The sequence below is a fragment of the Akebia trifoliata genome, chromosome 14 (genome assembly GCF_017979445.1).
Source record: "Akebia trifoliata isolate Shusen 1 chromosome 14, ASM1797944v1, whole genome shotgun sequence".
NCBI classification, from domain to species: domain Eukaryota; kingdom Viridiplantae; phylum Streptophyta; class Magnoliopsida; order Ranunculales; family Lardizabalaceae; genus Akebia; species Akebia trifoliata.
Genome location: NC_141388.1, coordinates 34311736 through 34327216, shown reverse-complemented (window position 1 = coordinate 34327216; position 15481 = coordinate 34311736). Strand labels below are relative to the sequence as shown.

The 15481-nt window shown below is 35.0% G+C and overlaps 1 protein-coding gene across 1 annotated transcript; it reads right to left on the bottom strand.

The window, feature by feature from the left end:
* Positions 1 to 3436: 3436 nt before the first annotated feature.
* LOC147386915 (protein NRT1/ PTR FAMILY 3.1-like) lies at positions 3437 to 15153 on the bottom strand. Its single transcript, XM_086423165.1, has 4 exons — positions 14865 to 15153; positions 8648 to 8865; positions 6465 to 7024; positions 3437 to 4495 (listed from the first exon to the last, which is right to left on the bottom strand). The coding sequence occupies exons 1-4, from the start codon at positions 14947 to 14949 to the stop codon at positions 3514 to 3516; spliced, it is 1845 nt and encodes a 614-aa protein (XP_086279291.1). The 5' UTR covers positions 14950 to 15153; the 3' UTR covers positions 3437 to 3513.
* Between the last annotated feature and the right edge of the window lie 328 nt (positions 15154 to 15481).

Below are 15481 nucleotides of genomic sequence, written 5' to 3'. Positions count from 1 at the left end.
GACGAAAGAGGGAGCCCATTTAAAAAATCTTATCACATAGCCATCAATCGAAATCCTCTTCTTTAACCAAATCGAAATCATATCTGATTTAATGGAGAAGTTTAGAAGAATGTGATGAAAATCCAGTGTTAAACCTTCGCAAGTCCCAATAAGCTTCCAAGAACGAACCATCTTCCTTATGCTTTCCACACCTGGACAAAAGTGATTTCCTCCATTTTTTGGTCTTGCAAACTTTGCTACAAGAGCAAACTGGAATTTCTCCGAACCAGCCTTCACATCAACATCCAAGAATGAGATCGAAGGTTCTCCAAGCCATAACAATGGCTTAATCTGAGATCTAGTACTAGGAACTACCTTCGGCGGAGGATCCCCTTCAGAGTTCTCTCTCGATCTAGCCACCACTTCTGCGAAAGAACGAGATCCTTCTCTTAGAGGGTTATCGCTCTCCATTTCTCTCTCTCCTTATGGTTATGGCTAGAATAACCTACAGAAGCTGCAAGCAAAGAAATTTAAAAATAAATAAATAAATAAATTCCAAAAAAAAAAAAAACGAGAAACTGAATTTTCACTATATGTCAAATTAGGGTTAATCATAAGAATTTATAATGAACCCTAGTCATACAATAGGTACTAGAAAATTCTAATAATACCCCTGTACCATACCGCGCGGGCGTTGCCCCCGCACCCCCAACCTACAAAATTTGTCCCTGACAAACATATGTTTTTAGCAAATGCCATCATTCTCTCCGTTCAGTACGTTATGCATTCCAAGCGGAGCGAGAAACGCAAAACTCTCCTCTCTCCACTTCGACTTCATGTCGACATCTGCCTATATTCTTTATAAACGTGCTCCACTCAATATGAGCCACATACATCAACACATATATATATTAGGAGATTTAGATGCAAAGACAAATTCTTCACTAATTTTACTCCCCTAAATGAGTCATCTTCAACCTGGCAAAACTTTGTACCATCCTTTTTGGGGCCATGGACCCTATGATTGTTTGTTTAGTACTTACTATGGTTGGTGATTTTTGATCATTAAATTAACTATAAAAGAGGGAAACAAAGAAAATGTTTAAACTAGTCACATGGATAAAATGCCCAACTCCAATAGCCACAAATCCAGCTGGTTTATACAATCACGAAATTTAGTGGAAAGTTCCCTAAAACTAATATATATTACAGTAAAAATGTCAAAGTAAAAAAAAATATTTATTATTTAGTGGACCGAATTTAAACTTTTCTAAATGTTTTTATACATGAAAGCAGAATTCCGTACATGACTTTTCGATTTCAAACCATCGGTTCTCAAATTAATTGCATATTAAGTATGAGGTTTTATGTTTTTTTTTACTGAAAATTGAAATGGAAGTTAATTATTATTTCAAAAAAATGGAGTCGTATATTATTCTCATAATTTTTTAATAATTTTTATAAGAAAATAGGACAGAACATTATTTTTCTATTTTCATGGTACACATCAACGTTATTCCAAATTTTTAAAGATTTTCTATTCTAATTCAATTTTTTATAAAAACAGAAAAGTTTTAGTCATCTTAAACAGCTTTCCAACCATATAAAGTAGTTGTCTAAATTCAGCCTCATAAATATTTCTGTTATCATTATTCAAGTTGAACTAGGTTACGGGTCATCCTTTGTCATCTTAATGAATGAATCGATTTTTATTTGAAACATAAAAGTTAATTCATTTTTAAGTTAGTTTTCCAAAATAATAAAGTACATAGACTTACAATTTAAATTGAACTACATAATTTCTCTATCCAATATTGGCCGATTGGATTTAGTAAGAGGGCTTTTGTTAAAGCAATCGAATAGGAAGTAGTTCACCTGTCAAAAGTCTCTAAAAATTCTTTATGTGGGACTAAGGACTTGAATGAAACTTTAGAGAGGAGTCATGCTAGCGAAATAGGCAAGAAGGGAGGAGTGGTGAACAGCTGGTAACGGCTGCCGGATAGGCGGAAGCACTAAGCCTGGAATCACTTTCGATCTATGGCAATTTTTCGATAGCAAAAAAAAAGTGAAAAAGTTCTGATATAGGAGACCGCAAGGAAGATGCTCAAAAAGGTCTGAATAGGAAGTAGTTCACCTATCAAGTCTCTAAAAATTCTTTATGTGGGACTAAGGACTTGAATGAAACTTTAGAGATGTGTCATGCTAGAGAAATAGGCATTAAGGGAAGAGTGGTGAACGGTTGGTAACGACTGCCAGATAGGTGGAACGACTAAGCCTGGCATCACTTTCGATCTATGGAAATTTTTCGATAGCAAAAAAAAAAAAAGGTTAAAAAAGTTCTGATATAGGAGGCCGCATGGAAGATGCTCAAAAAGACCTAAATAGGAAGTAGTTCACCTATTTAGAAAGGAGTCTGCTAGAGAAATAGGCAAGAGGGGAGGAGTGGTGAATAGCTGGTAACAACTGTCGAATAGGCAGAAGCACTAAGCCTAGAATGACTTTTGATCTATGGAAATTTTTCGATAGCAAAAAAAAGTGAAAAAGTTCTGATATAGGAGATTGCAAGGAAGATGTTCAAAAAGACTTTGTAGAAATTACATTTTCACCAAGTTAATCTCAATACTACAATGGTTTGAAGTCGTCATTACCTTTTCCAAGCGGAGCCCGTTTAAATTGAGGTGTTTACACGCTTTATAGCTACATTCATGTTTCAATATGCTAGACCCCTCCTCTAGTTCAAGAGCTTTAGGACGGATACTAGCTATACTCTAGTTGCTTTTCTGTGTGAAATAGAAGTGACAAATGCCAAACAACCGATAAGGGATTAAGGAATGGTGACCTCTGTGACGACTGATAGTGTCAATGGCAATCTTTGTGGTCAAGCAAAGGTCGATTTGTCCCCTAATAATGATACTTTTAAAGACTTTGGGTTTTCCTCAATTTTATAAAACTTTGAGGGTTTAATTATAATTTAAATAAAATATGATTTTTATCTCACCCCAGAGTCAAGAAGGTGGGTCAGGTCACGAGTCCATATTTTGGGGCGTGATAGAGTGTATCCCCAATTTACGAAACAACCCACATGAGGCTTCATGCAATTGGTTAATCACGATTCTATGAAATCTCAGAATGACTTTCCTCTGTGCAAAAAATCGTTCAAAGATTATACCATAGTTCCTATTCTCTAAGTTCTACCTTCTATGTGTATGGCCAGTAATTGTAAAGTGGGTGTTTTACGAAAGGAAAATGCTGGAATGACACAGGGAATTTACTGCGATTCTCACAATTCTGACGTGGGATGTGCACATAACCATAGATGTATTTCCTCGCGATATGAGTAAAAACCATCTAGGGTTCTATATGCATCTGCACGTCAGAATTGTGAGAATCACAGTCAATCATGTGTCACCCCAGCGCGACTCTTTACGAAAATGTACAAGTATTTTGCAAGAATTACTGAATCAGCCACGAAAGTTCAGGCAACCTTGCAATTAATAGTAACATTACAATTATTGCAACCATTACATTACCACCCTAAACTCTATCATTCCTGGAAAGTTTGACGCCTGCTTCTTTCCCGTTGTCACTAACATCATTTGCAAGCTTACATGGGATTCCATTCTTCGCAAGTTCCACATCTCCTATATTATGGACGACATCGTTCACTAACTCAGATGAGCTCTTCAAATCCATCACTTCCAAGGACTTATATTTATAAAACCAAGCACACAATATATAATAAATTAAATTTAACACTTGCAAACAAGTCACAAGCCAGTAATAATTTTCCAACTTCCCCCTATTAATGTTCTTATTGGATAGCCAATTGTTCTTACCACTGTATTTGTGAACCAATGAAACCAAGAGGGTACTTAGGTAATTTCCCATGGAAATAGCAATCCAGTAGAGTGCAACTGCAGTACTCCTCATGCTTTCAGGAGATTGATCATAAAGGAATTCCAAGTGACCCACAGACATGAATGCCTCAGCCACCCCATGAAGCCCATACTGAGGAACCAACCAAAACACACTAATGGGTATTATTGCTTTAGGTTTATCGAGCAAATTATGATGAGCTGCAATGGATTTTCGTTTAACTTCGATAATTGCTGCAACCATCGTGGATAGAATATTGACCATGAAGCCTACACCCATCCGTTGTAGGCAAGTAATGCCTGAGGGATTACCGGTTAATCGACGGGTTATGGGGACAAGAAAGCGTTCGTAGGCAATAAGACCTATGAGCATAGTGAGGTGGTTGAAGATGTTCATTGAAGCTGGTGGGATTTGGAAGGAGTGAGAGAGGTGACGATCCATGGTTCGAGCTTGTTGGATAGCAAAAGAATGTTGATGGGATGATGCAGTTACTAGTAATATTGCTGCAGACCAGATAGGAGTCATTCTGATTATTGATTTTAGTTCTTCGACACGATGGACGGTGCAGATTCTCCATAGGTTTGGTAGGTCAGAATTTGGCTTCTCTCCTTCAGTTATGATTGCAGCTCTATCGAAGAACCTTCAAACATTGTGGTGTTCAAGCAATCATACAAATGAAATATTAAATAAGGTGATTTTGAAGATAAGATCCTAAAAGGAATAAAAATAAAATAAAATAAATCTTTTTTTTTTCTAATTTTAGAAAACTAACTAAATGGTGCCGGGGTGGTATAATTGTAATTTTATATTGTAAATTCGTTTTATAATTTTAAAAATGGGAAATTTTACTGATGCGCCAAGAAATTTTGAGGGCGGGTCAAAGTGAAAAAAAAAATTAATTTGGGCCTACTTCTTCCGTGATTCAACACATTAGAAATCGGTCATGAATCTCCGTCACCTCTTCTCTCTCTCTCTCTCTCTCTCTCTCTCTCTCTCTGTTTTTCCCTTTCTATCTCTCTCTTCCTCCCTATATTTTTTCTTCTTCTCCTCCAATCTCTCGCTCCTCTGTATTTTTTTTCTTCTTCTCCTCCACCGTCGATCTCTCTCTCCCTCTTTGTTTTTTTTTTTTCTTCTTCCTCAGTTCCTCATCTGATCTCTCTCACGAAAATATAATAAATGATATAAATGCCTCTGATATTAGCAAATGAAAATACCAATGCTGGCCTAATTTCATTTCTTAAAAATAGGGGTAAAATCAATATTTACCAAAACATGTTAAATAATGCAAATACTCCTCATATTAAACGAAATACTGATTTTGCCCATGTTACATGTCTTGTAAGAGTCACCTCAGGATTTTACCTCATATCACACATTCCTGGTGGGGAAGTGTGTAAGAACCGTATATGCTTTTTCACTCATATCTCGATGAAAAGCATCTATGGTTCCTGCACACTTCCACGTTAGGGATGTGAGGTGCAATCTTGAGGTCACTTCAGTATTATTCTTCTTGTAATTGGGGAAATATCAGTATGTATCAAAATATAACAAACAGTAAATTAAAATTAAAATTTTTCCCCTGTTAGAAATTATATAACAGGAGGAAAAATGGTATTTACCAAATATGATAATTACCTTCAATGCCCCTCATATTGACCAATTAAAATTCCAATTTTTGCCTCTACTTCTTAAGATTAATAAATACTAATTTTTTGCCTCTTATCTTTTAAGATTAGTAATCATTATCACAATGATGATGATGATGACGATCATTTGATGATTACTATAACAGTCGTGATAATAATTATGATGATCATCATGTTAGGGATAGAAGTCATGGTGATGATGATGTTCTGATAGTATGAGTGTAATGATCATGATGGTAAGATCATGATCATCTTCAATATCTAGCCAAGTACCCTTGTTTTTTTTTCTCCAAAACCAGTCATCTTCAATTCACCCTTCACTTCAAACTTAGATCCATTTCCTTCAACCTACATACGTCACAAACACCAAATATTTTTTGTGGAAAGAGATCGAAGGCAGTGAAGTTTCGGGTAGCAAAAGATTTTCTTTAGAGATTCAAGTCAATGGATTGAAGAGGTTGAATAGGTAGAAAAGCTTGATGTTGAAGATGATGAATTTTTGGATAGAAAAATCAATGATTTTCTTCAAGAGGTTGAAGCTGATCTGATTGGAGATAGATCAATGTGTTTAATAGTTTGAAGATGATAGACTTTTGGGTAGAAAAATAAGGGTTTTCTTCAAGAGGTTAAAGTTAATGAATTGAAGACAAGGATGAATTGGTTAAAGAGCTTGTAGATGTGGATTTTTTGGAGAGAAAATCAAGGGTTTTGGAAGTGGAGTTTCTTACCCCGAGTTTTTGACTAGACCCCCAATGAGTTTTATGACTAAATCACCTTGAAATCTGTCGAGTCGAGTTGACTCAGCCGAGTTTCGAGTCGATTTGATGAGTTTAAAACTATGATTTGAATTATTTGTGATGGTCCATATTAATCCCAAAATATTGCAAACATGCATGGAATGTGTGTGCTTGAATGCTATATAGTTATCCGTCAGCTCCTACGTCTTAATTAAGTGTAACTCACTTGAATTGCTTAGTATGAAGAAGCCTCCCATTGCTAGAAATAGAAGCATCAAGCTCTGCATTTTCATATAAGTGACTTGGATCAATGGGTCTAACTGCATTCCTTTTCTTTATCGCAGCGACTATGACCTGAGTCAATCTGATCAACGGACTTCCAGCCGGCTTCAGCTTCTTATAGAGAGGGGAACCAAGTACAAAGGTGATAATAGATATGGCCATGGCTATGGTTGGTATCCCTAAACCCCAGCCCCAACTCACATTGTCTTGGATATAAACTACCACTGTTAGGGCTAGTAATGTTGATACCCCCATTGTCATATAGTACCAATTGAAGAACTTCCAAGTCGTGGGACCACGTCTTGATTTCTTCATGTCAAATTGATCAGCTCCAAAGGTTACGACACAAGGTCGAATGCCACCAGAGCCAAGAGATGTGAGTAGTAGCGAGCTGTAGAAGATAGTTAGCTGCCATGCCGAAGCTTCCTTGCAATTCTCTTGAGTTTTGCACGGTGGGGGACGAAGAAAGGGAAGGACTGCAGATATGGTGATGCCAATTAATCCCTGTAGTGATGAACATTATAGTATTAGAAAAACAAAAACAAAAACAAAAAAGTACATGTTTTACATTGATAGCTTATATTACCAGACTAATTTTTTCCAAGACACTGAGCAATGAAACTGACTAGTGATTAGGGTGTAGATACTCATTCACTCATTATATCATTTTTATTAATTACAAACCATTTTTTCTTTTAGCTCAGGACAATCTCTTCATGATGAATGTCTGATCAAGGTGACAAAAACTCCTTAGTGTTGCATATGAAATGTCTTGTATTATGTTAGCACTATGCAAAGTTGCAGGGGGCAGTGCTCCTAATCCAATTTTTTTAGGTTCACAAAAAGGGTAATCATGTAATATTTTCTTAAAGATTTTTTCTTTCTTTAGGAGATAAGCGCGATAGCAACTCCCGACTTTATAAATAAAGATCTATAACACTAAAATTTATGAGAAAATAGTGAATCATGAACATAGGCACACTGTCGAATCAAATAAATCCTTGTGTGTGATTTTTTGTCTGTTTGTTGTTTCGTTTTTTCACACTTCGGCTAAAAGGGGGTGGTTATAAAAGTGAGAAAGTGGTTGAGAAAGAAATCTAAGGTTGACTATTGCTAGATATCTGTTGCAACTTGCAATTTCTCCTTCTTCCTCATATTTTTTTCTTTACATTTCAAATCCTTTTTTAATTTTTTTGGTGTGTATATAATTTTATTTGGTGTGTTATATGATTTTATCAATTTGTATCTGATAAAGAGTTGAAGTGGTAATGTAAGCTCTCCTTAAATATCGAAACAAATTTGTGCTATTAAGTGCACCAGAAAAAATTGCTATGCCATTATATATAATGCACAGAGTGAAAAATTGTAAACGTGAATGAAAATGCAATATAAAATTAAAAGCTTTGATTAAACATACAAGTTTGTTATTTGTCGACAACCCAACCAATTTACAACATTACTCATTGCTGCTGATGAACAACAAAAAAAGGAGAGAATAGAAAAAGTTCAATAGATTCAAAGTGAGGGAGGAAATATGAATTTAACGTTAGAGAGATGGATGAGTAAGCAGAGAGTACATGATAGAAAGAGAGGTTTTTGAAAATTCTAAATAAGAAAACCTAATCAAAGAACTTCTTGAGTTTGCACCCATATATATTTCATTGGTTGACATATTAAAATGCATCATTCAGGTCATAGAACTCCTATTGCCATCCCAACTATTACTTATTGCACCCAATTATAGAAATCATTTATCACACCCTAAATAATGCTAAAACAAACCATTTACAATAGCAATTGACCATTCCATAACAAAATTATCTCGTAACACTTCAATAGAAGTTGCAAAAGATGAAAAAGTAAAGAAATGTCATCAAAGAGAACATATCTCACACAGAAAAGATTGGACCCATATAAATAAATAAATAAATAATGGCTATTTTCGCGGGTTGATTTCTTGATTTAGGATTACGTGCATTTTTATTTTTTTTTTATTTAGGATTTTCACATAAATTCATGTGTTGAGGTTTATTTCTTGAATAATCTTTTTTATTTGTGTTCTTAGATTAGTTGAGTTGAAGAAATTAAACGAGTGATTGAGATCGAGATAGTGATTAATTTAATTACCAGATCATAAAGAATGGAGCCCACAATGATGGTCCAGTATCGACCAGCAAAAGAGTCTGCAGCCAAAGCACCAATGAGAGGAGTCAAAGTAGCTGTTCCAGTGAAGTTGGTGAGTGTGTTGGAGGCCTTAACTAATGGCATGTTCAGCTGTTGTGTTAGGTATGTGATCATGTTGGCGTGGAAACCTGTTGTTGCAAATCTATCACATATTTCATTTGCTGCAGACCAAACACATCCAACTCTTCTCAATTTTGATCACCAAAACATCAATTATCACTAAATATAAAGAAATTAATGAACCCAATAACCAATTTTCTTTTTCTTTTTTATTTTATTTTTATATTATGGGTCTTGTTAACTTGTCCCTAAGGGCACAAGTTAAAGTGCAATAAATACACCTTGGAAACTGCATTTTGTATCAAAAATGCCTTCAAATAAAGTCTTTACTTACCAAAATGCCCCCAGATGCTTATTCCCAAAGTGTATTGATTGCATTTTAAAGTGTGCCCTAATTAAAGGCACACGTTAACAAGATCCTATATTTATTTTGGTTGCCCCAGTAACCAATTTTCTTTTTCTTTTTTATATTTTATTTTTTATTTTATACTTTTTATGGAGGGCACACGTTAAAGAGCAATAAATAAACCTCAGAAACTGTATTTTGTACCGACAATGCCCTCAAACAAATTCTTTACTTAACAAAATAGCCCTAGATGCTTATTCCCAATGTGTACTAATCACACTTTAAAGTGTGCCCTAATTAAGGGCACACGTTAGCAAGACCCTATGTTTATTTTCAAGGGGTATGCCCTGAGCCATTTTAATTGATTTTTTTTAAACTAATTTAATTCTTTACTTGCTTAGGGGAAAAAAAAAACTCCCTCTATAAGCAAACGAACAAGAAGTCACTGTGAATCATCCATCATTTTTCAGAAAGTAGACTCAAGCTCACCCATGATTTTATGAGTTTGTTTTTTGATATAGAAAACATTTTAATTTTAATAATTTAAATGTTTATTCTCTATATTAAATAAGATTTTGTGAGTAAATTAAACATGTATTAGAATCCACCTTGCAATATGAACTAATAAATAGCAATTTACCAATTCATGCACGAGTTTTATCCAAATTATGGGATATTACACATCCAAAGTATTCACCAAGTTTACATTTTGTTGATTTGATAAAGGAAAATATTTAGAGTTTTTTCTTTTTTTCTTTTAAATTAAAGTACTCTAAATTCCCCTCCAACAGACTGAGACAACTTCAGTTGACTGAAAAAAAATTGCCCAGTGAAAAGTAAATTCGGGATTTCCCAAGATTCTGGATCGACCAATCTCATGAACCGACATGTAATGAGGGCATCACAAATTACAAAACTACCCTCGTTAGGTTTCATATAATTGGTCATTCGGGATCTTGTGAAATCCCGGATTTACTTTGCTGTAAGCGAAAAATCTCTCATTGACTGAAGTCTTGGGCAGCTCAGTTGACTTGATTGGAGTCAGTCAAGATGACTGGACCTTGTTCTACCTAGAGCTGCTAGTTGGGCGGGTTAACCTGTGCTAAGTTATGTTGAACATGAGCTGCATCTGAGTTAGAATAACTCAACTCCACCTTAAATCAGGTTGAGCTCAGGTTGAGGGCCCAAGCAACCCTGTTCAACCCAAACCTAAGGCTATATAATAATATATAAATATATTTATATTAACCATACATTTTTTATTATTTCTTGTTACATATGTTTGCTATTAGGGAAAAAAAATCTATTTTTCAACATTACTTTTCGTCAGATTCATTGCTTTGTACATCAATGATATATATATTTTATTTAAGATATAAAAATTCTTTGTTGTAAATCAAAATCAGGCTTGTTCGACAAGCCTAACCCTCTCAATCTAACAAAAACTACCTAGCCCGAGCTAACTCGAGTTCAACCCAATTTAGAAGATCAAAACAAAATTAGGCATGTTCAACCCAAAACTAACTAGCTCGAGCCAACTCTAACTCAACCCAAGTTTAGAAGCTCAAGCTCGGGCTAAACTTGGATCAATAAGCTCAGGCTTGATCCTCAGGCTGAGTTGAGCTCAGGCTGAGGGATCTGCCACTTGAGCTGAGACTGATCTACCCTCCAACCCGCCCAGGTTGCAACCTATTTCTAGCTCAAAAGATTGGTCAAGGTCAAGCCTATTTGACTGAGGTAAGTGAACAAACTTTGACTTGACCTTAAGTACCAAACTAAATCGTTTGGGTGGGAACATGTTAACCTGACTTCACTGACTTGACATGACCCGACCCATTTATCCGATCAACTTGATCTGATCCATTTGGATCAATCCATTGACCTGATCTATTTGATTTCATCCAATGTTTTCATAGGCGTGCCTTAGTATGAGGCGCACCAAAAATGCATTGAGGTGCTAGCTAGGTTGAAGCATTCATACACTCGAGGTGTTGATGAGGCGTTATGAAGCATAAAAAAGGCGTACACCTCATTCGAAGCATGACTGAGGCATACATTTTTTTTGCTCAGGCATAAGTTTTTGTTGTATAAGTATAAATCAGAAATTTCTGCTTTTAAGCATTGCTTTTCTTTTATTTTGATGTATTTTATATAACTTTGATTAAATTTTCTAATGCTATAGTGTCATTGACACATGCATATATATTCCAAAAGTCCTCCAAACTGATTCACAAAGCCAACAAGTAGATTGATTTTCTACTCCCGTGGTGTCATTTCCTAATTTTATGTAAATTATTTATATATTTTATTTTATTTATGTAAAAATTTCATGCTTAAGAAACTTACGCTTCGAGGCGTTAGAGATCTCAATGCCTGGCCTCACACCTTAGCATCTGAAAACTCTGATTTGATCCATTTGATAAAAATTGGTTTTGAAACTACTATAAGATATGTAAGAAACGAGTAAATTTGATATTTCATCAAATTAATAACAGAGGCATTTAAAATATTTACCCATAGGTTTTGACTGTTAAAAAACACTTACTTGCCAAAATCACATTTTTAATGACTTCATAAATACTTTGAAATAAGTTCCTTTCTAGTAAGTACGATTTTTATTTTTATTTTGATCGGTAATAGTAAATAAGATTATTTCTTTGCATGACTTGGTAACTCTTCCAATAATAATTATACTTAATAATAATAAAAAGTTATATAACTTGTAAAGCGTTTGATTCATTTGAGATGACTCATACAAGTCAACTTGAACTCTAAGGGAGACAACAGTTAGAACTTCTAATCCATCTCTTCAAGTGAATTTCGAGCTGATTCTGTACAAGAAATAATTCCTTAGCTAACTTGACCGAATCATTTCTTATATTTTACGTTCTTTTGGTTAGAATAATTCTAAGAGTCGTGCTGGAGTGACCTCAAGCTCGGACCTCACATCGCATATCTTAACGTGAAAGTGGATAGGAACCCTACATGCTTTTTCACTTGTATCTTGAGGAAAAGCATCTATGATTCACATACCCTTTCGGATCAGGGTGTGGTGATGTGAGGTCTAATCTTGAGGTCACTTTAGCATTATTCTTATTCTAAACTTCAAAATACTTATATAAATACGATAAAGTTGCTGGAGTAATCTTAAAATTTACCTCAATTCACACTTTGCTAAGGTGGAGGTATGTACGGAACCATAAATGCATTTCATTGAGATATGAGTAAAAAAGCATCTTTGGTTTGTGTGCACCTCCACGTCAGCAAAGTGTGAATTGAGGTCACTCCAACTTAACTTATAAATATTTTTGGGAAAACAACTACAAAGACCTTTTTTTTTTTTAAATACATACCAAAAAGTCCCTTATAAAAAAATAAATATGGACTCTTTTGTACCTAATTTATCAAATATTAATCTAAAAATTATTTTTGAAGCAAAAATACTACAATTATCCTTTCAATGATTTTTGAAGTTTAAAGAATATTTGAACTACTCCTATGTTTTATAATTAAAGAAAGAGTCGTGTTGGGGTGACCCAATGGGAGACACAAGGGTGACAAAAACTCGTGGGGTCGTACACATTACCGTAGATGCTTTTCCATGAGATATGATTAAAAAGCATCTATGGTTATATGCGCGCCACCACATCATTTTTGTCACCTTTGTGCCTCCGTTTGTGTCATTCCAACATTTTCCTTAAAGAAATGCCCCTTAACCATGGTCCTCTCTTATAGATCAATGGACAAAAAAAAAATATTGTTTTCTCTTCCCAAAATTAGTAATCTTTAAATCACACAAATGATGATGGTGACTAAAACAATGATGGAGATGAGTATAATCATCATCAAACTGATTTGGTCTATGTATATTTGATTTATTAAAATATAAACATAATTTTAAAACACGGCTTAAATTTTCATCGAATTGATTCAACTCAAAAATTAGCAAGTCAACCCAAATGATTAAAATAAAATTATATTAAATTTATGAATAGATTTTAATAAATAAAATAGACTTTTTTTATATAAAAATATTAATAACTAAATAAATTGGTCAAATGTTTTATTTGACTTTGTATGTTTTTGGATCAAACAATTTGTAAAATTGTTAAAGGGGTATTTCAAATATTTTTCGTAATATTTTACTAAGTGAGACTTAAATGGTCCATATTCTTTAGTAGGTGACTATTTAGTATATATTCTCAATAAAGAATCTTTCAAAGTCATTCTCCCCATATTTTTCTTTGAATTGTTTGGATTTATGAAAATCATTGAATTGAGTCGGCTCCTTGTACAACCTAGTCGAGTCGAGTTTTCAGTTTTGAAAAATAGGCTTTGTAACTCCCACATAAGAGCAAAAAAAACTTGAAAGACCTCATATCCAAGGTTGAATCAGACGGCTAGGGTGATCGGATTGGCTATGCTCAACATTTCATAAATGGTTATGGTATCTCTTTGAGATAAATATCTAATAATGGTTTAGTTGTAGAAAAGTAAGTGATTTTCAGCCATAGCAGGTGCGAATTTTTCAACATGGACTTAACCAAAGCTAACCCACAGGCCTTTTTAGAAAGCGTGTGACAGAAAAGAATCCAAATGGCTAGAAATGATAAAACTGTGTACCACGTGACTCAGAAAAAGAAACTTGGAAATGGACGGCCACACAATTCATTGGAGTAGAGAAACGGGATAGGATCAAACTCAAAGTTTGATCCATTCCAATCCAATAAAGAAGAAGATTGCAGTCCTCTATAAGATTTTTTCCATATTGGGAAGGTGAGAGGCTGAAGTAACTGTTGGAATCAGTAGTATGGCGCTACACTTATAAGACGAGCGCCATACGGATGGTTCAACAGTTACTTCTACACTGTACAGCCTGGTATACGAAACCATTTTTGGGTTGGTGAAACTGCCCCTTTGTCGGTTCTGTATATTCCCTTCGTGAGAGTGACACGCAACAAACGCATGTCAATTCTCACTGATGTAGGGGTATAACCTGGCATGAAACTGCCCCTTTTATCAGGTCAGGTATCTTCACCGACTCAGGTCTAATACCATGTACACCTCGGACTCCTAACCAAGCCATGCAAACAGCCCAATGTGTTTATTATCCAATCAGAATGTGTCACATAGACACCATTTCTATCTACAGGAACAGAACACCGTACTGGATCGTTACTCATCTTCTCTTCCATGAGACTGGCATTCAAATCCGCTGTCAATCTCACTGGTTTGAGGCGTCAGATGATGGGCGCCTTCTCTCCAACCACAAAACGATACCCCCCCTCAACTCTTCCCTTTTCATGCTAACGCCATCATGTGATTGTTTTTCAAGTTAATTATTTTTAAAATCTAAAAAAAATACAAATCGGACTATGGTCTGACCCTAGTCCAACCTCTTTTACAATTTTTTTTGGTACAATTTATTGTTTTATTCTTAAAATATTGCAAACAATCATAAATCTTTGTAATAATAATAATTATATAAAAAAATCTTACTTCATCCATACTTAATAAATTATTGGAAAATCCTGGGGTGAGGGGGACTTTGTTTTTCACTGTGATTTTCACTACATTGATTTGATAGTCATAGATGTGTTTTCTTGAGAAACAAGTAAAAAACCATCTACGGTTATGTGCGCACCTCCACATCATTAATTAATGTGAGAATCCCAGTTAATCATAATGTCACCCCAGCATTACTCTTTATACTGCATCACAAACAAAACTTAGGAAGAGAGAGAGAGAGCTTACCAAAGATATATGGCATTGTTCTGAGCCCTCCAAGCTTCTTCTCTTTCTTGATTCTTGTCATCTCCTCTTCATGATCAGAAGCCATGTTCTTCACTCTCCAGCTAAGATATGTTAATTTGAGGTAAAAGATTTATTCAAGTTGATGCCCTATTTTAGGAACAAAATAGAGGAGAGCCAAAAAGGATAAGAGGTGGCTGATGAGTGGCTCACTCTAACAGTGTTACCGTCATCCCTTTAGTGGATGAGAGCTGGCTCACTCTAATAGTGTTACCATCATCCCTAATGGTCGACAAAAAGGTAAATACGTGGTTCAATTAGCACTATCCCTAGTGGATGTCAACATTTCCATTTTCATCTTCAAACCTCATGATTCACAACTTAGAAAAATCGGAAATTATTCAACGGTCTCAACCTAGGGATGACGGTACTCGCATCATTTTGGGTTCATGCCACGTGACAAATATACTTCTCATATCATGTCTAAGTAAATGTCTCTATAAAATACAAATTCTATGATTAATTTGGTTCTATGATTGCCAAGTGATTTAGACATACCCCCACCCCCATCAAAACGCTTTGATAAATATTTGAGATATAGCCCTTATCATTTCCAACTT

Coding starts and splice junctions, on each gene's coding strand:
- LOC147386915 (XM_086423165.1), bottom strand. CDS start 14,949: ATGGCTTCTGATCATGAAGAGGAGATGACAAGAATCAAGAAAGAGAAG. Junction 7,025..8,647: donor GCTCCATTCTTTATGATCTG/GTAATTAAATTA, acceptor TCATCACTACAG/GGATTAATTGGCATCACCAT. Junction 4,496..6,464: donor CTTCATACTAAGCAATTCAA/GTGAGTTACACT, acceptor CAATGTTTGAAG/GTTCTTCGATAGAGCTGCAA.